The sequence below is a fragment of the Artemia sp. Qi Xiang Cuo genome, chromosome 14 (assembly GCF_049724085.1).
Source record: "Artemia sp. Qi Xiang Cuo chromosome 14, ASM4972408v1, whole genome shotgun sequence".
Taxonomy (NCBI): domain Eukaryota; kingdom Metazoa; phylum Arthropoda; class Branchiopoda; order Anostraca; family Artemiidae; genus Artemia; species Artemia sp. Qi Xiang Cuo.
In genome coordinates this window covers 27707048-27730741 of record NC_142807.1, presented here as the reverse complement: position 1 = coordinate 27730741, position 23694 = coordinate 27707048, and the positions used below count along the sequence as shown (strand labels likewise).

Here is a 23694-nt window from a genome sequence, read left to right as displayed (position 1 = left end):
ATGCAAAATTGGAAGTTTTCTGCTCTACTTTTGTCTTTTCTGTCATGACTCCTTGCTCCGATTTAAAATGAGATCTAGATATTTTTTTTACTCGTCCAAAACACCAAATTTGTCTTTTGTACAGATCATTTTATTATTTTAGAAGGACTTATGACACTTCTGAGATCAATTGGCAAGGCGTACCTGGAACTAGCCCATTACAATTGTGAAAAAGCCATGGATTTATTTGAACAGCTACCAGCACATCAAAGAATGACGCCCTGGGTCCTAGCCAGCATGGGAAAAGCCTATTTTGAGATGGGAAAATATAAAGAAGCTGCTATGTTTTTCTCCATTGCGAAAGAAAAAGACATTGCGTCGACATATTTGATGGAATATTATAGCTCTGCACTTTGGCAACTTGGAAAAAATGTAGAACTCTCCGATCTCGCGCAGGTTAGAATTTATTTCGGAATCTAAACAGATATTATAAATATAAGTAGTTCAGAAGCTAAGAAGGCTAAAGAAAGGTTAAGGCTAAGAAAGGTTGCCAGAAGTTTAAACGGGCTAATTCATCTTGAACAAAAACGTCAGAGTGAAATTCAAACGAACGAGCCAATTAAATTAATCGGGCGTATGTGTTTAAAGAAAAGCGAAGGAAAAATAAGAAAAAAAGAACTGGATACAACTTAGTAAATATTGAAACGGCCCAATGAAAAGTGAATTTTTTAAATTAAAATTTGGAAAAGTTTGAGGAGTAAAAAAAATTGCCGAATATTTTCGAGTAAAATAAAGTAACGGTTATTGCCAAGACTTACATACTTAAATTTCTAGATTTGGGGTACAAATTCACCTAAATCTAAGAGGAGGTGGAGAAAAGCCAACGGGGGGGGGGGGGGGGGCTGGCCAGAATAAAATATTTTGTGGTAAATTTGCCGTATTTGAAAACCCTTTTTGGTGGGTTCTCAGACCCCTAAGTCGTAAATTGCCGAAAATCTAATTTTAATAGAAAAAGATCGAAAAGTTGTGATTATAGGTTTTTATTAAAGCCATCCTTCAAAAATAGACGGTGATTTATGTATGCACATATTCCCACCACCACCGTCCTTCCATTGAATTAACTTCAATGCAAATAGCATCTTTTATGTGTTTTTTTTTCCCAAAATAAAGAAAAAGACCAGAAATTACAGGAAAAAACTACTCTTTTTTATTTAAGTAGTGATATTCTAGTTTATCGTGGAATAACAAGAGCTGAAACATGCAGAGCCTACCCAAGGCACAAAGTAGGCTCTAGCTTCCAAAAATTTTTCTTCTCGCTCTCATACATTTCCTGCTTTACAGAAAGCACGTGGAATCTGCATTCCTACCTTCAAACTTGATTGTTGAATTTTAAGTTTGTATATTAATATAGTCGAAAATCCCCTGAAGTACATCATGTAAATTTGCTCTTACCCCTTCCAAAGTTCTTAAACAAATCTGTGGTCTTTAGCATTTTACTCATAGTTTTGAACAGTCAGAACTCAGAAGGCTATATAAAAAAGGCAAATTCAAACATTTAATCATAAAAAGTAAAGTGAAACCTAACTAGTTGCTACTTTACTCTCTCCATACACAAACGAAGTGATTTGTACCGACGGAAGACATTAGTCAAAACTAATGTCTTAAAACAGTCGAGTTTTATAGGAAATACTGAAATGTTGGAAAAATCGCAGAAATCTTAACGCCTTGGGTGAGGAGATTACGAGCCAAAAGCTCCTTGTTCATGTGTCTGGCCATGTTTCTCCTAACTTTTATTTTATCTTTTGATCTTTAAGGCCAGAGTATTGAAAAATTGAATCACATTGTCCTGTGCTTTCAGTAAAGCGCGGAATTCATGTCAAAGTATTAAAAGAAGACGTAAGGAGTTGCCGCCTCCTTTTTGGTTTGAAATTCTAAGCCGTTTTGTTTTGAGTTTCATTCTTTACTACAGAAAAATATTTTTCTCTGTAATGATTTATAAACATAATACGGTACTTAAGTCTTGCTGAGAGGTGAAATATGAGAAAAGAACCTTTATCACCTATTCTAGTCGTGATGGCAAAGCGTGATTTCTCAATGAGTTTACAATATTTAAACGATTGTTTTTTGGGGTTTAGGCGGGAAAAAGGTACCTAGGTTAGGTTACGTATTTGATATATGATATAATTTACCAACCTCCCCCCCACCCCTAATGGGCAAATATATAGCCCAAATTTGTTCCTAATCTATTATATATTCTAATCTATTATATAATCTATTATACATTTGTTTCTAACCTTGTCTTCTTTCGTGTATAGCGCTGGGTGAGAAATAATGCACAAGTACCCTAATTTTAAGTAATAAGGTAGAGAAATATTGAATTTATGTATGTTGTTTTTATTCGCTCTCTGCTTTGGTCGAGCAAACTTAGCTTTTTAAAGATTTAGATTCAATAAAGGATGGTGATTGTTCGACAACAGTGGTGAAGCCCTGGTCCAATTCTCTTCATCCCGACACCATAAAAGTTGTACCAAAATGTTTCGTTTTTTTGTACAGACAATGACTAAATACGGTACTTTTTTCTTTAATTGCTGGTCCAGTGTTTAATCATCTTTTAAATTTATCTGTATTCTTTTGTACTATTGATATTACTTTTAGACTCTGCTTGAAAACTGTCGTCTTTCGCCATCTTCGTGGTGTGCATCAGGAAATTGCTTAGCCTTGGAGAGAGATCACGAAAGTGCAATCAAAATGTTCCAGCGAGCCATTCAGCTCGATGAAAGGTTCAGCTATGCCTACACTTTACTTGGCCTTGAGTATATGGCAATAGACGACTTGGAAAAAGCACAGGATGCGTATAACAGAGCAACCGCCTTGAATCCAAGAGATTATAGAGCATGGTTTGGGTCACTAAGTTTCTATTCCCTTTCTTGTACATTTTCTTTCAATGTTTGTCTATATTGAACCGAATGCAAGATAAGCTAAAGCTGTAGCTAAATAATTTGCTTAAGCCTGATTTGAGCTTTATTCCACAAAGAGATATACCAAAAACTACAGCGTGGCTTGGGATCTTACGCTTGTTTGAGGACCTCTAGACCACGCAAACAAACCATCTTGAGTATTGCTCCTCTCTATGGTATTTTTTACGAGATCTTAGGATTTCAGTTCTGAGCTAGGGATCTTGGGAAAAGTATGTATACTGAATAATACTGGCTAAAAGTATGTCTTACTTTATATAATTGGTAAGCTTACGAACTTCCAGGTATTCACGAATTTGAAAACAATCACGTGATGTTATTACATAAAATGTGTATTTTCCTGGATTACTTTTTAAGTTGGAGTCAACTGGTTTCGGATCATCAGAAAGGTTTTTTTTTTCTTTTTAAACCCGAAGGCAAGCAAGTATTGCATACAGTTTAAAGATATCGCATACAGTCAGTAGCTTCCGTTAAAAAGGGGGTGAGGGGGCTTATAGGTATGTGTTTGATGGAAGGGACAAAATATCTTAACAAGAACGAGCAAAAATGGGGTTTTTATAGGCCAAATGAAAATACTTAAAAAAACAAAGCGAATATTTCGAGAGGATAAACGCCTCTCTTCTTCAGCGCGAAACGAAATAATGTATCCAAGGAAAGTGCCAAAGAAAAAAAAAACAACAAAAAACAAACGCGCAAAGTCAAGGTAAAAAGAACCAAAAAGACGATGAAAAAACTAATAACTTTAAATATGAATAAAACTCAGTACAAGCCAAATAATATAACAATTAAAACAAGATACCTAACAACCATAAAAGTGAGCCATTCGCCAGTATCTGCTATTTGCACAAAATCCAAAAAAATATGAACTGTCATCGACGGATACTGGCGAACAACTAAGAAAGATAGGAAACAATTCATTCACTCAAAAAACAAAACGAACCAGCAATTAAATAAGATGGAGAACTCTGTCATTTGATTTCAGATTTTAATTAATGCATTTATCGTAGACACCCTTTGAAACATAAGAGGTTGTTTACGTGTTTGTTTATATGACTTGGAAATTGGTTTAAGGTTTATTTTAAGGATTACTAAAGTATCGGCTTCTCTGTTGAGAAAACCGAAATATGGCTCATTTATTCTTAAATCACCGGAATCTCTGTTTAAAGCTAGACCTAAATGTTGGCATTTATAAATTTCGAAAGTTTCTCTGTAGTGCTGGACAATACCTTTGTCATGCGAAATAAGGCTAGCTTGATTAAACAAAATAGTATGGTCTGGTTTTTCAAAAATGTGCAAATTTTCTGGTTTTTTCCGCTTTTTAAGTGTTTTATTAATTGAACTAGAGTGCTGAGTTAATCTATCCGTTAGTCGCTGATCAGTTCTTCTGATATACCAAAGACCACACGAACAAGGAATTCTGTAGACACCGGAGTTTTCACCTATCGGGATAGGGTCTTTACCTTGATAAATTTGGGACCTGATAGTTTTTCTGGGTCTATAATAGGTGTAGATGTTATTTTTCCGTAGATTTTTTGAAATGTGGTCCGAAACCCCTTTAATGTATGGGAGACCAAGATTAACTGAATTGCCCATTTGATTTGTGTTTTCTATGTAATTATCTGATAATCTTTTTATGATTTTTACAATTACAGAATTTATTAGACTAATTGGATAACCATTACCAAATAAAATATCTCTTAGGTGGTTGAGCTCTAAATCCAAGAAGCATGTTGAACAAACTTTAGATGCTCTATCAACTAGAGAAGTGACAACTCCTCTTTTCACAGCAGGAGAATGATTAGAGGAATAACTTAAGTAACGGTCATTATGTGTGGGTTTTCTATAGACACCAAACTCGAAAGATGAATCATTTCGGTGCACCAGAACATCTAAGAAAGGAAGACGCCTCTCTACCTCTGATTCCTGAGTAAATTTGAGTTTTGGATCCAAGGAGTTGAGCAAGTGAAGGAAAGAACCCAGAGACTCGTCACCATGCTCCCACAAATAAAAAATATCATCTTTAAAACGAACCCAAATTTCAGGTTTACAAAAACTTTGCAAAATAGCCTTTTCTTCAAGGTCTTCCATAAAGATATCAGCATGTATTGGAGAAAGGGGGCACCCATTGAAAGCCCATATTTCTGTCTATAAAAAATGCCTCTATAATGGAAGTAAAAAGAAGTTCTGTGTCCATAATTTTCGCTGCTAAAATTGTCTTCTTTCAGGTACGGGCTTGGAACGTTAAACTATAAAGCCGAAAAGTATGGTAGCGCTGAAATATGTTTTAAACAAGCACTTAGCATAAATGGATCAAATCCGATTGTAGCATGTAATTTAGCTGTGGTAAGTAGACTATGTATTGGTTAGGGCTGTAAAGAAAAGTTTGAAGGTCAGCCATCGCTTGATTGCTTCTGAAATACCGGAGCAGTATGAGGAATTGCGTTCAGAAAAATAAATGAATCTATTAAAAATAAATTAACTATTTTGTTGTTCAAAAGTTCCATTAGAAAAATATTGCTCAAAATAAAACCCAGTAAAATAATCAAATAATAATCCTGTGCCAAATGGGAAATGGTACCTTTTTTCTCGCAGTTATGGTAGGTAAAACCCAAGTCAGATCCCTCGGGTACATTAAATAGACAATCAGTTGGTGGAATACTAGATAGAATATCAAAATTAAATTTTTTTTAGCTTTGATGAAAGGTAGTTTGAATAAATATATTATTTAAAAAGCATATTCTGAATATGATTGCATTAACACGATTTAATGAATGGGGCTTGTCTCCCCTCTTCCTAAAGTAGTTTTGCAAATATGCATCCATAGCCAGATTTAAAGAAGAATAAAATTTAAAACACAAAGAAGTTATATGTTTTTCCTTTAATAGTTTTTCCTTTCCATTCTATCTTAGTGATAAACACCTGTTCCAGTCTTTGCAGAAATTCCCCCAAATTTCACCTAAAATACCATTAACAAGAATTGCTGCCTCATATGTGCTTCCACTTGACGTGTGCTGTGTTGTTTTTTTGTTTCATCTTTTTTATGATGAATAGGTTTCAATGCAGTAAAGACGTGTTCCTTTAGATTATTTTAAGAATGGAATATACCTGATTGTGAATGATCTTGTCAATCTTTCAGTGAAAGGAGAAGAACAAGTATTGAATTTAAAATCAAAAAAATAATAATTTACGTTTCTATGTTTGTCTCTCCTTCACGAAAAAGGATTTATTGCTATTATTATATTAAAAAAAAGGAAAAAAAAATACATGTGTACCGTTCTAAAGCCCAATAGGTTAAATCTGTAAAGCAAACAAAAGAATGACATAGCGGGTTTAGATTATACCCGCTATGTCATTCTTCCCGATTATACCCGATAGGCATTGAAAATATATTTAAGCAAGTTTTAGAGCGCACTTAGTCCAATTGTTATCCGAAAATATTAATTTTTTTTTGTTTGGGGGGGGGGTATCAATACTAATGTTTAGGGAATTTCCGTGCGAGTATACAAATTTAAGATTGATTCAACTGAATTAACGCCAAAACTAAAAATACTTGAAAATACTTGATATTTTGACCGATCTAGTTTTCTTTCTGGTAATCAAAGACAGGTCGCTAACAGATCTCGCCACTAGCCCTTCATGGGTCTTAGGAAGATATTAAGCTCGCCTGCAGCGTCGGAATTTCAGACATAAATTCTCCAGTTATGCGAGTTTTCGTCCGTATCTTCGCCCTGGCTCTTTGATATTCAGGCCACCAGACCTCACCATAGGTCTCAGATCCTCCTCTGCCTCCAGAGGGTCTTGTGGCATCCAAGAAGAGTCACCATTCATCTCTGCTTTCTGGAGCCACTCATACATCCCCTCATTTGGGCTGGATCGCGGCATTGACATTGTGAGGTCGGCTCGGTAGCTGCGCCGCAGGTTGCTTTTGGGGCGTCTGATTCTTTTGGTACCGCTCGGGTGTCACTGGAGGGCGACCTTTGGTAGTTGAGTTTCGGACATGCAAATCATCAAATGCCTAAGGCATCTCTACTCCAAATATTGATGATTTCGATTATCAGTGGGGTTGAGACGTCTTTTCACATATACTAGCATTAGGTACTTTTTAGGTCCAGTGCATATTTAGAATGCGTCTTAAACGCATGCTTCTGAACGGAAGGAGTTTCTTTTAAAGTTTCTGGTCTAAATGCTAGGTTTTGGAACAGTGGCAATGGGTCAAGAGAACGTTGCTGTTTAAAAGCCTCAGATTGAGTAGGAGAGAGAACTCCTGACTGTGCCAGAATCAAAATAGTTTCCTGAAAGGTGCATTTACCTTGTCGATCCTGAGCTTTGTCTCATGCTGATACGATCCAGTATAGTGGATTGCACTTCCTAAACACTTTAACTCCATGACTTGCTCTATCGTCTAGTTTTCGTGTCGTAGGTCAATCGAAGATTCACTTTTTGCCGCATTAATCTTTAGGCCGAAAGGTTCGACAGCGTGTCTCATCAGGCTGAAATCTTGCTAGAGGTTTTGCTCCCAGATATCTAGGAGACCACTATCGTCCAATTCAAAATCTGCGAGTCTCTTGCTATTCAACTGGATTTCATGACCATCGCAGGTCCAGAGAATATAGTTAATGGGCAGGATAAATAACAGCGGCGATAGTACACAACCTTGCTTCACGCCTATTACAATGCGGAATTATCTGATGTATTCATGACTTGTCGTCATGCAGCATTCTGTGTCCTTGTATAAGGCTTCAATGATTCGGACCACCTGATCGAGAATGCCATAATATCGATGGACCTTTAAAAGTTTTTGGTGATCTACCAAGTCAAAAGCTTTCTCAAATATGTGAAGCCTAGATATAACTTATTTCACCATTCATTTGCTTCTTTTAAGAGTATTCTAAGAGTGAACGTAAGATCAGAGCATGATGAGTTTGGCTAGAATTCATATTCCTTCCAGAGGTGGTCACTTAGTGCTGGTAGGATCCTGTTAAGGAGGATAGTCACCAATAGCTTACCACATATTGAGACAAGGCTGATGCCTCTTCCGTTTTTGCACTTCGCAGCATTGTATTTTCGAATATTTTGACGAAACTGCCTTTTCATCCAATCTTTTTGAATTTCTTCCGTTCTACAGACTGTCGCAAAGGATGTATTTTAGATATTTATAAGTGCCACCATAGAGCATTTAATCATTTCAGTCGTGACCTGGATTTCCCCTAGAAGCTTCTCTGCTCTAGCTTTTACCCGCCCATAGCACCTCTTCACCAGAGGGTGTTTTGTTATCAATGGCTAGGTTTAGAACTGGTGAGTCTAGTATATCTGGAAGATCAGCAGATTGTTGTTTGTTTTGCAACTTTTCGAAATACATCGCCCAGGCTTCGTTCACTTCATCAGGATTAGTAAGAAGCTATCCAATATCGTCTTTGGTGGTCCATTTCTCTTTGAGTGTTTTTCTATTATCACATTGGAGATGTGGTGTACTGACCGAGACTCTCTCCGTCTAGCAGCTTCTTCAGACTTCACAGCTTATTGTTCAAGGCTACGGTGCTTATCACCGCGGACACTTTTCTTTACAGCCTTATCAAGCATAGCATACTCTGGTTCGAGGGCTTGGGTCGGATCACGGAGTGTTGAGAAACTTTTTCTACTTGTCAGCCCTCTTCTCTATCAGACCCCACGACTCGGCCGGAGACTCATTATTCCTTTGAAGATTTTTGTAGGCCAAGTGTTTGACGACTGAGATCATTTTAATTTTTTCGGATAGAACTCGAAGCTGCCTCTGAATTTTCATCACTGAGTAGACCGATCGCTTCGAACCTGTTGTCCAGTTTTAGACCAAACTTTGACCGGATATTCTGATCATTCGGTTTTTCCCAATCGTAGGGCCATTGCCTAGTAGTCTTAACCTGTCTTGGGACAGATAGCCTAAGACGAAGATCATCAGACTTGATGGTATACGAACTCAATATTCAAGTCTACATTAAATATCAAAAAGTCTGATATCGCATAGTTGAACAATTGATGCCAGAACTCCATAGCTGCGGAATTAGTAGTCCCGGTTTTGTTTCACGGATAGCTTCCAATAGATCTTACTGGAAATTTACACGATTTTTAAACCTGAAAAACTTAACTTTTTTTTAATGAATGATTGAATCTGTACCGATAATTTGCGGTGAAGGACAACATTTTTCTTAAAAAGGTAACAACAAGGATATAAGCTGATTACAGTGAAGGACAAAATTTTTCTTGAAAAAATAACAGCAAGGATACCAGCTGATAAGAGTTTTTATCGTACCAGTTTTAGTCAGAGAAAAGCAATATTATGTAGAATCTTCTGTAACAAATTCTATAGCAGTTAAGTACCCTATCTTAGAAATAATAAGTAATATTTCAAATCAATATAAATAATCTATTATCAATGAGATCCGAACCACCGACCTCCAAACGGCAATTTAAGGCCGTCACCCCCGAGTAATAGTATTTAAAAAATTTTTGCTCTCGGACTGAATGTTTCATGCCGCCCAAAAAATTTCATCTACAAGTTTCTGTAGTTTCTTCCTCTCTTTATCACTCCTCTCTCTCTCCCCTTCGCCCCATCTCTCTCTCCCTCTCTCTCTCTCTGTCTCTTTCTTTCTTTCTTTCTTTCTCTCTTTCTCTTAAAAAGACCTTCTGTTGTCATAAATTGCGTGCACAAAATTTCATCAGGCTATGACGTATAACGCTTAGTATTCATTTATAGGTTTATCAAGCACAAAACCGAACGACACGAGCGTTACAAACTGTGGATAATGCTGTTTCTATCAATCCAAAGAATCCTACAAGTAGGTACCACAGAGCTTCAATACTAATTGCAGCTGATCGACATGAAGAAGCATTATTAGAGTTGCTAAGTTTGAAAGAAGAAATACCCAAGGAATCGATGGTTTTCTTCCTTCTTGGTAAAGTCTATAAGAAGTTAGGAAATGGTGAAAAGGCACAGAAGTATTTTAACGAAGCTTTGGAACTAGATCCACGAGGTGCTAATAAACAAGTATGTGACTTTTACTATTAAAAAGTTTTATCTAATAACTACCCTACCCTCATAAATATCAATGCCGCATGCTCAAAATTCTAACGTGGAGAAAAATAACCGTCTTCTTTTTTTCTTTTTTTGGCTTAGCTTCAATAACTTTTAACTTCTGCTAACAACTCGTTGCAACATAAAGTCGCTTGAAGGTGCCACAGCTGCGCAAGTTCTTCCTCATACCGAATCTACTCAAAGTTTCACTCTTTAATCTCTCCCATGAAGTTCCAATTTCCTTTAAATCCTTTCTTATAACGTCTTCTGAACCCCATTGGGAGACAACCTCCTTTGTATTCGATCCCAAATGGATGGCCAAAAAGTACAATCTTTGGTAATCTGTCATCCTTCATCCTTAATATATAGCCTACCCATCTAAACGGTTCTTTCATTATAGACCAAGAAAGAAGAATCGAGCCATTTCGTACAATTTAGTTCATAGACATATCTTCCATGCTTTTTTTTCAACTGGGAGTATATGCCTGGGGCTATTCTAATTTTTATAATTTCAGTTTATTCACCGCTTCACAAATAATTACCTTGTATTTAGTATTATCATTGAACTTACCATATATCCAGGTAAGTTAAGCTAATCACTTGGTTGATTTTCTCGTTACCTATCCTCAGCTCTTCACCCTCATTTATTCCTAGTCTAAGAGATTTAGTCTTCTCAACATTAGTTTCAAAACCCATTCTCGCACTTTGAAGTCTTATCAAACAGTTCGTGGTAACGAACTGTAAGTAAGGAGCGACCCGGCTCAATAGTAATCGAAATCTTTACGTAGGAGGATCTTTCCATGGGGGAAGGGAATTATCTATGAAGGGGGCACCGGATTTCCCAGCATTATTTAGAAAATGATCAGAAGTTAAATAAAAAAAAAAACAACTTAAAACGAACAGAAACTATTACGTATATGAGGGGTTCGCCCCCTAGTCCCTCTTTACGCTAAAGTTGTTTTAGTACTTTCAAAAGAGCTTTTTATTCTAATTAAACGGCTTTTGTGGTTTAAGGGTCATTCTTAAAGAATTGGAACAAAATTCGAACTTTAGCGTAAAGAGCACTGTATTGACTAGGGGGGCGAACCCCCTCATATACATAATAATTTCCTGTTTGTTTTAAGTTTTAATGTTGCTCCTTACTTTCAGTTGAAAAAACTTGTTTTTCTTTTAATTTAATAACCTCCAAAATTCATTCATCTTATCTAGGCCACTCGAATCGTCTGAAAAATCTAAATCTAGGAGACTTTCACCTTCCCATTTCATACCATGTTCTCCCATAACCTTTACCGTGTTACTCAAAATAGTCGATCGAAATCATCCCTACAAATGGGATAGCCCACAACCCTGCTCAAGTCCAGATTTCGCACCGAACCAACTACCAACCTCAATTCCTACCATAACTGCAGTAATATTTTTCTCGTACATAGCACTACTCACTTCATTTAATATGTATCGTCATACTAAATAATTTGCTTCCTGCAGAAACCAAGCTAATGGCTCTATAATTACAACACTCACTCTTATCACCTTTCTTATAAAAGGGTTCAATTGAAATTTTCTTAGAATTACTAGGTACTTCCTTTTTTAAAATATTACATTCATAATCTTCCGCAATTGCATCTAACTTTGCTAACACCAAATTTCCATTAAATCTTGCAAATAAATCTTCCTTCACTTTCAAATTGTGAGTTAATTTTCATTCTTTTCCAAGGAAAGAAGGAATTCTTTCGTTCTTTTCGAGGAAAAATTCCTGGGTGAAAATCAACAGCATTTTTTAACGCAAAACAGAGCCCAATTCCTCCGTCAAACGTAAAAGCAGCACTTCACCTGCCTTGAAGAATTTAATTTGACAAAATCCACTCGACATTCAGTCACAACCGTTCATTGTGAATTTGGAATTTGTGTACAAAGTTTGTGCCAAGGTTGTTTCAGACAAGCAAGAAAAACACCACCTGGCCAAAATGTTTTTATAGGGCATTGGAACCCAAATTTTGTCCAAACCATACTATAACCCATATTTGGGGCGTTCGTCGACTTCTTTTTTTTTACTTCGTCCACGGATAGAGAAGTAAACGGAACAAATCCTGAAGAAACATCATTTTTGGACAGTTGATGCGGTTTAAAGCGGTTTTGATGAGTTGCCCGAAGAGGCTTAGTCCATCGATTTTCTGAGGGAGTTAATGTGAAGCGTGGAAAAAAACATTGGTTAGGTTTTATCGATGCTGGGTTATCTTTGAAAGTTAACAACTCATTCTAAATTTAACTTCAAATTTTTTTCTGTTTTGCTCTTAGCTTCAGTTGTGATTTACATTACATAAACCTACGTGCGCGAAATATTAAAACTTCAGACTTGGTCTAGTCAAAAGACCTATTTTGGTGTTTTAAAAAACACCTAATTAAGAATTAATGACCAAACACTTCTAATTTTTGGTAAGAACTACTCGGGAATCTTAAATTTATTAATAATTTGATATTCAAAAGCTAACAGGAATTCCGTACAATTAGGTGCAAATCATTAACAAATTATTAAGTTGCGCACTATCTTTTCGGTGTACTGATAGTTAGAATAAATAAAAAACATACCAACATTATAGGACTACTAAATGAGGAAGGTAAGAGAATAGGTCATATCTACGAGGAAACGGGGATAAGCGTGCTTTTTTTTGTACCAAGGACATCAAAATGAAAATATTGTGCCCCACCCCCCATGGTTTCATCTACGATCTATTATAACCTGAAAACCAGGATTCTTTTCGATTTTCTTTTTGGTTGTTATACTGCTATTAAGGTTTTCTTGTTTCGTAAATCCTCTCCCTTTTTTATCATAATTGAATCGTTAAAGAGGCAAGCGGAATCTTTTCTTGGAAAAACAAGCTCAACGAACGTTTGTAACACCCAATGTATCTGCAGCGTATCGTCGAGCAATACCGGACCGTATCCAGGGGGGGGGGATTAAGGGATTCGACCCCCCCCCCCGAAATGTTTGTCTGAATCGTAAAAATGTAACAAAAATGGACGTAAACAATTTATGCGTTTCTTGATATTTTTTTGTGTACCTCCCCCCCCTCCCCCCCCCCAAAAAAAGAAAAAAAATGAGCAAAACCCCTTCCGAAAAAATTCCTGGGTACGGCCTTGAAGCAATACAACAATCAACGAATAGATATATCATGTTCAATCGGGCTATTGAACGTATATAGATTAGTGGGAATGTGTAAAAATTAAGTATTAAAAGTGAGATTTTTAAAACAGGAGACAATGAGGGCCCTGTGGTTTGTAGGTAAGATGTTCTAAAAAGATGTTTTTATAGGTAAGTCAATTACCAGATAATTTAAAGATTTTAATCTTGAATGATGTTAATAATATCCATATTAATGCGCAGCTTAGATTTATGGCAGTGTTTGTCTTTTGCTACAGTAATCAGGAAATCAGGAAAGTTACACTTTTGGAGAAGCATTAGGATTTATTCTCTTCGCTCATTTTCTGCTGATTTCTCAGAGACGTTACATATTTTCAAACTTGACGCCCGTTAAGCGTAAAACTATTGCATATGAAAGTTTTTTGCATTAAAAATTGAGTTCAGCGGTTTTCCTAACTTTTTTAAGGCATACGGTATATGGCTGTTTAAGTTTCCACTTGACCAGTTTAAAGAATTATATTTCATTTTCAGTGTCCTTGCTACTTTCAGGGAGTTGCTGTAAAAAAAAAGAAGCCAATTTATGTGACGAATTGTATGTTTAAACCATAAAAAAATCGAATTTTCTGGATTTTTAAAGCTTTTCCTAGAGCTGTGTAAAATATCTTGTATTTCCGGGGAAGATTATAATAAAGCTTATAATAAGCTTCTCCGAAAATAAATTTTCGGAGAAGCTTACAGAAATTGGTATGGGACGACCTAGACCTGGACCCCTACCCTCTTTCGCGTGTGCCCTTGATTCATTTAATGCGACGTGTGTGGGTGGATAATAAATGCTTGCTTTAGGGTGTCAAGTGGCATCCATTTTAGAATGGTTGTCAGTATACAGTGCTTTATAGCTGAAGGAGAATAGAAAACGTAGATAATTTCTGTGGAAACCAAGAAGGGTCTATCCCGTAGATCCAGAGCTCTTGATTTCACTTGTGTCCACGAGCGTAGTTAATAAATATATTTAGTACGTTAATTCGATCGCACATCTAACGGTGATTAACAACTTTGTTTTCTTTCTTACACCTTGCCTTGTTGACAACTCAATGATTAAGCCACATTATTTCACTTCTTTTATAGTTTCCCTTGTAGTTATATTCAAAATTCTGCCAGTAATTTTATTTTGTATACGGGCTTTAGTAGGGCTACTTGAATGTGTTTTCCAAAGTGAACAACTATATTTTTGTTATACCTTGAGGAAAGTTGGAAATTTTCCCATTAAAAATGTTCCACTTCTTCTTAGAGGATGGATCCTTTATTCCAATGACCGAAAACCTTCTCTCATGTAGCTTTATGTGTTAGTTCTGGGTTTATTTACACGGGATACTAGAAATCAAGAATTCAAACAGTTAGGCTTAGAAAGATGCAGAAACATTACGTTAAAGGGTATTAGGAAAGGTTAGAAAGGTGTTATGACTAAACCCAATTATATACTTTTTTTTGATAATTTAAAATGGTTGCCTAATATTACTGGCACGTTTTTTTCTAATGAAGAATAAGGTGGGTCGAGTCCCTCACGTCAGGGGAACTCCTGCTGATATTCAATAATATGGAGAAAAAATATATCTGCCATTAGCACAGTAGCGTGGCCAAGAAAGAAAATATATTTTGGTTAAACGTAACTTAAATAGACCCAAGGCCGTATCCGGGGGGGGGGGGGTGTTAGGGATTTTGACCCTCCCGAAATGTTTGCCCGACTCGTGAAAAACGTACCAAAAATGAATATAAAAATTTGTTGATGCGTTTTTTAGTTTTTTTGTAACCCTTCCCCAAACCCTCCCCCGAAAAAATCCTGGATACGGCCCTGAATAGACCCCTTCTAGTTTGAGATTGTTCCCTACTAAACTTCACATTTTTATATTAGTTGTTCCTGCCTCTCTCATGAGAAAAGGATATTGCTCTATTTGAAATACATTTCAGGTTCGAGGGTTTGTCGAAACAGCTCTCCAAAGACTTTCTACTGAGGATGAGCCTTTCAGAGCAAGGGAAGGTGAAGGTGAGTTTTTTCTTAATAGCGAAATGTGGTTACAAACTTAATTTTTAAGGGTGTTATAGGTCACGGAGAATACTAAGTCAACTGTTTGCTAGCAGAAACTCTTCTTGAAATGAAAAGCCAAAAAATAACAAAATAAAATAAGGGATACAAAAATATCAGTCAAAAAATTGTGTTCAATGAGCAACTCTTTGGTTTTGCTTTTTTTGTCTTTGTCGCTGTTCCTGATCTGCCGTGAGAATGTGGTAAGGGCTAAAGCTCTGTTGTTCTTATGGAAACGGTGAAATTCAGCCAGGATCGTTAAATATGAAATTAAGTTCTGGAAAGCTCTGTATGGGCCCAGAAAGTACGGTTTTGCTTATCCTTGATTCAGAGCTTACAGTTTGAGCTGAAGAGGAGGCTTATAGTTTGTGTTGGAGACTTAGCAGACCAAAATGCGCTTACCGTCATTATTATGCCTTTAATTTATATTTGTAAAATTACTCTTAGAAAATCCCATCTTTTAATCAAAGTATGGGTCTCCCAATGGTTTACAGTCTGTCATGCCATCTTTTTGGCCATTTTTTGTATGGAATTTGTAAGATGTCACCTTTGAATAACTATCGTTTGATGCGCCGTTTCTAGGGTCGTTTTGCCAAGGATTTTATTTTGGTTTGGGATCGTGGAGAGACATCAGTCACTGAAGTAATTCTTAACACAACTGAATACTGTTTATTATAATCTTCAGTTCACTATAAAACTAAACGACCGTTCTAAGCAGCCTTTTCTTGACCTCTCAATCATCAGCCTTAAGTTTCTATTTATAAAGAGCCTAGCCACAATGTTAAATATTTGTACTTTTCGTTATATCCCTCTCCTTCTGTAAAATGGGGACTGGTAATCTCTCTGGTTGATAGGGTTGTGCGAGTATGTTTGGAAGATTATTTGGTATCTTGATTGAACCCTCTCAAAGACACATTGATGTACATTAGTTATCCCATCAAACTGAGAAAAAAAAAAAAAAATATCAAATTGAAAAAAAAGTCTTTTTAACCGGTGTTATTTAAACGATCCTATGTATTTGATAGCAAAAATTGCTTTCATCTCTATTACAAAGAGTAATTTTTCGTTGAAGATGTTCATCTTCAGTGGCGAGGGGTTACATAATCGTACTGATTGGTTTACTTTTCGTTAGTATACGTTACGTTTGAGTAGTATACGATACGTTTGGGTAGTCGTGATCCGTCACGACTAAGCTATTGTATGCTTAGTCATGCATGCATCATAATATATATATTCGTAAACTGCGTACAAAATTGTATTACATTACTAACAAAATGAGAAAGAATGAAAAAATAAATGTAAATAAAAACATTACAATTCATGCACAATCAATTTATTACCATGGCATATATATATATATATATATATATATATATATATATATATATATATATATATATATATATATATATATATATATATATAATATATATATATATATATATATATATATATATATATATATATATATATATATATATATATATATATATATATATATATATATATATATATATATATATATATATATATAAATGTATATATAAATTCGAATTTATGTCTGTGTGTATTCTGTATTCATTACTACACTATTCATCTGATCGCCAAGTTCGTGAGTACACTCTTTCGAACTTTTTAAGTATGAAGCCCCCCCCCCCCCCCCACCCAAGGTCCTCTTAAGGTTTTTTTGTGCTGGCTGAAATTAGAGACCCCTCAGTGCAAATATTTGATAGTCTTTTCAGACTATAATAATCGTATTTTCTGAATATTCAATTAAAGAATTAGTGTAATTATAGATCCTGTCATCCAACACACTTCCAATAATTATAAAATCTCTTTTTCTGTAAATTCTCTGATTTTATACAATTTTGTCTCTTTTGTATTCAACCTAATAAGTTAAAAATTTTCCTTGGAGTATTTTTGGTAAAGGGAGGTTTTCCGGAGGGAGGAATTTTTCTTTACTTTCCTTTCTTTTGAGATGGTAACAAGGCGCGTGGGGTTCGCTAGCAGTTAAAATAAATATCCATGTGCTTTTTATTGTTGGGCATATTTCGTAAGGTTGTAGCTATTCTCATTTATAGTGTTATATTTAATTGTTTTTTTGTTGTTTTCTTTGCAGGTATTCAACGTGCTTTACGATTTTCTGATGATTCGCTAGCCGTGGATTCTGAGGAAAGTGGGCCTGAATAAGCCATAGAAGCATATCCTTAGTTATGTTTAATTACTAGCCGGAGTTCTCATTTTAGGCTTAAATTGTATTTTTAGCAAATACTATGCTGTCATTTCTTTAGAAAGAACAGAACTAGGAAAATTTTTAGGAAGGATTTAAATAATGGATTCCCAAAATCAAAATACGTCATGAACATTTCTTATGAATCCAATCTAGGCTGCATATCAGCCATCCTGTAGCGCCTGATTACATCCGAAAACCGTTAAGTTTATTTACTTGTTTTTTATTCTTTTAAATTTTTTTGTCTTAATCCAAGCAAAACAGATCTATTACTATTGCTTCCAGAATAACCTGGAAAAATATCTATTTTTCCTAGAGGAGACTCAACCATTTTAGAACGAGCTGCTGAGGCTGAATGTGTCTCTGTCTTGAGTAGCCGATATCAAGCTTATAAATTATTTGGTGGCATATCCTTTCACTGTTTTTCTATGTCTATCCTTTGTTTAAATGGCCCTTGCTTTGAGGAGTGTCGCCGATTTTTACTTTTATTAATTAAAAAACTAAGGATATTTACTTATCCCTTTTAATAGTCAGTTTATTTTCGAATTCTTGTTTAGTTTATCAACAAAAAATTGTATTAAGCCTGCATTTTTCTTTTTTGTATCAGACATATCTATTTGTAGAAGGCTTCCTTTTGTGGTGAGATCCGGGTCGCCAGCAAAACAATGAGGCATTGAAGGGATTGAGGCATTCATTGTCTCAATCCCTTGAGGCACTCAATGCCTCAATGAGGCACTCAATGCTTCAATGAGGCATTGAGGTGAGAACATGGAATCTTAATTTTTATTTTATTATTTTTTTTTTTTAAATCACTTAATAGATTTTTTCTCCAGCAGAGTTCGAGATGTGTGTGCTGGTACAAGGATTATCGTCATTAATGTTTTAGGTCTAAAGGTATTTACTCCTGAAATCCAATTTACTTTAGATCTTTGCATGTTAGTTTCTGTAAATTGAAACTTCTCTCAAAGGAGTCTAATTATTAAATTGTTCTTGCCTACTGTTAATACTGTTGGATTGAAGATAGGTTGAATCAGTTGATTTTATAAAAGTTATTCAAAACTATGATTTTGTGGATCATAGGAAATTATGATTTGCTGAAATTTTCAGAATTACGAAAACCAATAGACGACTAGTTTTCATTTGGTTGCTAGTCTGTTGTTTTTTTTTTTTGGGGGGGGGGGTAATAGTCCAAAAAATATTTTGCCATTTTTTAAAGGACAAATATATGTCCTAACCGTGCGTTAGAAAAGAGTATTGGTAATAGAGATTTTAATCATTAAAAAGGTTTTTATTTAAAAAAAAAAGCAGCAACAACTTCAAAAGATAACACCTTTGACGTTGTTATTTCCCTTGTAAGTATGAAAGGTTCATCTCCGTATTTGACGTTCTTTTAATCTTAAAAACTGATGAATCTCGTTCTTGCAAAACACCTAAATCCTGGCCTAAAAATGGATATAGACATGGTGTAAACGGTGTTTGATATCTTGAATGGGTACGTAAATAGGTTCACTGAAAGAAATTCAATCTTAGAGTTTCTTACGATCTACCCAATACATTTAGTAGGGGAGTCCAACAACTTGCTGCCTAAACGGTTGAAAGAGATGTCTTTTTTTTGTGTGAGCTTGTTTGTTTTGAATATTTTTTTTTTTTTTTACGAGAGTGAGAGAGAATTTATTTAAAAAACAATACAAAAAAGAAATGTTTGCCAGAAAGCCTTATGGCTTATGCGGCCATTCTCGAAACTACAAAACAAATCACTCGTCAATGGATTTCCCTAAAAACAAGCAAAAAAATCACCATTTGAGGCCCTGTACTATACTAATCTAATATAACAATACTATTCTATACTATTTCCCTACGCCATCTAAAAAATCACAAATACCAAAACAATGGTCCCTAAGTGATCCAGAAAAAGTTGGCCTATCATTCTCTTGATTAATATCATAAGGAAGGGACTCCCATAAAGAAGGAAGAACATGATGAATCGAAACTGCAGACCTTGTAACCGGTTTTCTAATTACTGGTGATTTTTTCGTCTCACATTCAGGCTGATCTCTCTCAAACACACCAGTCAAACATTCAGGTGCGATTTAATTCAATATATCAAACATAAAAAGAACTTTATAAAATTAAAAAGACCGGAAACTGGTAAAATACTATTTTTTTTTATAACTATCTCGTACTGACATCCGATCGTCACGATTAATAAGAACCCGAATCGCCAAATTTTGAAGAGCACGTAATGACTTCAAATTTGTTTAAAAAGTAGATGACAAAACTGAACAACAATAAATCAAATAAGGGTGGACAATAGAAAAATATATCAATCTCAAATATAATAGCTGGGAAAATATTTCAACTTTCTCAGAATCCCTACATTCCGAGCAATTTTATATGATATACATTATATGTACTTTGAGAAACTAAATGTCTCATTCACTATCACATCAAGATATTGATTTAGATGATGATATAAGAACCATTTAATTGAAATTGAACAGAAAAGGTAGCTTTTATGTCAAAGTGTTAATATGTGTTTTATCATGAAGTTCGTGAGTCGTTATATTTAATTATTTATAATATAAGTTATCATATAAGTCGTTGTAATATAAGTCATCATTTTTGTTCAAAGTAATCTTTCCAGTTATATTATAAACTTCAAATAAAATGTTTATTTTGATGGCTTTAATGCTGTAACAGCTAATGTTAATTGCATGGTAGGGTTGTGACTTCGATTGCTTGAAGAAAACTAAAAACACACTCTAACTTTATTTAAATTAAGTTTACATTGTCGATATATCAGGTCGAATATCAATTTGGGAAGCTCAATGTTGTAAATCATATCAGTTAGGAAGCTGTTGTTTTTTGTCATAACAATAATTTCTGTTGCGCCAAAATGAAAGAAATATAAATAATAATTTCATAAATCATCTACAATGAAAAAGCTTAAGGATTTTATTAAGTTTATCTTTACCATTACAGGGCATCGATAGGTTTTAGGGTATAGAGGAGCAATCTGATGAATATTTAATAATTCAGAACACATTGATCAAACATCGTTTGACCGAGTGATGAATCTATGTTAGTCAACGTTCATAAATCCACGTACGCTAACACAGAATTACAAATTATACATTTTCATTAATATTCATTTTCGGGAGATTCTAGAGAGCTCAATTTTGCTTTTGGAGAAACTCAGGTAAACCCCGGACAATTCAGGAATACTGTAAGCCCAGGATTTGTCTTGTTTTGTGTGCTCCTGGTGACCCGTTTATAAACTGGTTGCAGCTTCAAACCTGCCGAAACTGACACAATGACAAACCCTTCTCCTCTATTTGAACCTCTTTAAGACTCCTCCTTTGGTCCTCCTTACGGGAAATATCCAGATTTCAAATCGTTTCGAGAATTTCATTCCAGCTTTATCAAAGCTGTCCAGACGGGCTATTACCCACTTACGGCTTATTGATTAAAACTTGTCTAGGGCTAATAATGGTTTCGTCTATCCCGTGGATATATCCAGCCACCTAAGTCACTCTTTTATGTTTTTGCGCAATATATTTTGTAGCTTTAATGTGACAGAAATAGCAGAAAAAGAAACATATTGTTCCAATCGAATTAGCCCCCTCTCAACTTGCTACAGTTTCTCCTGTAGAAGCCAAATTTTCTCCTGTAGAAGCCACATGAAACAGCCGAATTTTCTTTTATGGAACAATTTTTCAATTTTAATTCAACAGTACATGCTCGATTACATCTTTCCAAGAATGAAAACAGTAAAAATAATGAAAACAGTAAAAAAAAATAAACCTAAGTCTTCAATCATTTTTGTCTTTAAATCATTGGCAGGAATTTTATTCAGAGTATTTTGCAAAGCTTGCTCACAGACATGTCAAATGCCTCAGTTGTCAAGACAATACTTCTAAAAAACTTTCAAGAATTTAGTTTTCTATTTCTTCTTCACCTGGTTATGGCTCCTCTCAACTTTCTACAGTTTCTCCTCTTCCATGTTTTTGCGCAATATATAGTTCTTTCAGTTCTCTTAGTCATTTTTATACAAATCCTGACGTTTAGTGTACCATAAAAACCATCAGTGTGTTTCAGCGTCGCAAGGGAGGGTTAGCTGACTGAACTTAACGTCCTTGGGTGTAACCTGGGATAGACACCAACAAATATTTTTCCAGCTTCGTGTTAGCTAAACACTGTAGATGACTAAGGTAATAACATTCACCACGTCCACTATAATTTAAATGCCCGCATTTTTGGGGGCAACCAGTCTGACCAGATCATGGCGTTTCATTATACTAATCTTAGTAATATGCGATGCGTGGTACTGAACGCTGAGGATCTGGAATATTGCTTAGCAGCTAAGTAAGCCTAGTACACTGAAACACACTGGATTAAAACTCTGCAAATATCATCTGCATGCTACGAAGCTAGTTTTTCATAAATCAAATATCTTCTGTTTTATTCACAGGTTTTTACATTTTCGATTTCTACTCAGTGAAACGCCTATTTATCCTATTTATTCTTGCTATATTGTGTTGATAAAGCTCTTGCTAAAGTTAAATTGTTTTATTTTGCTATGCTGTATTTTGATTGTCTGATTTGGTAATATAAGTAAAGACACTAATATTATTATTGGTGTTATTTTGTTCTTGTATAGGGAATCGCCATTGCGAATTGGTTACCACGGGACTCACACCCAGTCATAATGGTAAAATATTTTTTTAGTTTTGCCAAAATGAAATGTTCCATTTTTTAGATCGCTTATAGTGATTCTTACTAAGGGACGGTTTATAGCAAAACACAATAAAACATGCAATAAATTGTATTCAATTTTCGCTATGTTCCGCAATTTTCGCTAATATATAGCATTAAATTTTCGGATATTCGCTATTAGGAAGTCCCTAATAGCGAATATACGACTTAAATTGCAATGTCAGTGTCTTATAGCAAACACTTAATTCAGTCTACATATTTTACAAATGTAGACTTTCAGTTGCAGTCCACAGATGTAGACTATATTTTACAGATCATAGATTTAATATCAACTTTTGTGGAAATTAAATACCATTTGAGAATTTCAAGTTTAATACATTTCGATTTAGGCCTTCTATATCCTAATGTTAGCAAGAGGGTTATAATGAACATGTTCTGAGATCCTTCAACACAAATAACTCTGGAAATTGACAATCAGTTCTGAAACATGTGTTGCCCTTAATGTAGCAAAGTAGGATTGATACTCTGCTTGACAATACAGGGCCTGGGGTTCGATCGCCGCCGCATCTAGGTTGAGCGACAAGCTCGCTACTTGTCGCTGCAAAAAAGTCATAGCAACTGAAACGTCGATTCGACGCCCTATGCGCCAGCAATGGCTTAGATGGATCTCTATCCATCTGTATCTATCTGAGACATGTATGCTGCATGCTTATTTGAAAGCTTATGGGGCTGCACCATAATAATAAGATGGAAATCCCCCCTCCTCCCTCAATGGAAAATTCTTCCCGCAAACACACTCCCCCTACCCCCTAGTAGAAAGTTGCTCCCGAAAAAAAAATTCCCTCTGGAGAATTTATCCCGTGGAAAACTCCCCCATGGAGATTTTCTGCCGTGGAAATCCCCCTCCCCCAATGAAAGATACTTTAGACAATTCCAACCCAGTAAAAATTTTCTCCGGGGAAGATTCTCCTTAGCATCTCTACATGTAACATTGCGTCGACAAAGAAAACGTAAAGCAAATAAAAAGAATTTCGTATAGAAATTCTGGCAAATTCCCCTAAAATAGAATTTCCCATGGAAAGTTCACCCCCGGAAACTTCCCTTCCCACGGAGAGTTATTCCTGTGGAAAATCCCCCAATTAGAAAATTCATTCCCCCCCCCTCCTGAAAAATGTCTATACTTCCCAATAACAAATATTATGCGTAAACAATGGGCAAATTTTTTCATGATTTATATACCTTTCCCAAGAGGCTGTAAGGGGGTCATATTATCCCCAAAGGCATATTTACTGGGTTCTTCAACTATGCTGAACAAAATGTCTATCTCAAAACTTTGATTGGACGACTTTGGGGGAAGAAGGGGTGTGGGAGGGGGACTAGTTGCTCTCAAATCGATTTGGTCACTTAAAAAGGGTGCAAAAACTTTTAATTTCTGTTCGAATGAGCCCTTTCCCGATATTCTAGTACCATTGGTTTGATGCGATCACTCCTGAAAAAAACGCACATCCGTGATTTTCTTCTGGCAAA

The 23694-nt window shown here is 35.5% G+C and overlaps 1 protein-coding gene across 1 annotated transcript in view; it reads left to right on the top strand.

The window, feature by feature from the left end:
• Cdc27 (cell division cycle protein 27) overlaps window positions 1-22077 on the top strand; it is a 74004-nt gene extending 51927 nt beyond the window's left edge. The window contains exons 8-13 of the mRNA XM_089099905.1: window positions 143-435; window positions 2635-2876; window positions 5180-5297; window positions 9685-9975; window positions 15107-15182; window positions 17341-22077. Coding sequence (XP_088956031.1) covers window positions 143-435; window positions 2635-2876; window positions 5180-5297; window positions 9685-9975; window positions 15107-15182; window positions 17341-17411 — 1091 coding nt within the window. The 3' untranslated portion in view covers window positions 17412-22077. The remainder of the gene's footprint in view (window positions 1-142; window positions 436-2634; window positions 2877-5179; window positions 5298-9684; window positions 9976-15106; window positions 15183-17340) is intronic.
• The last annotated feature ends 1617 nt before the right edge of the window (window positions 22078-23694 follow it).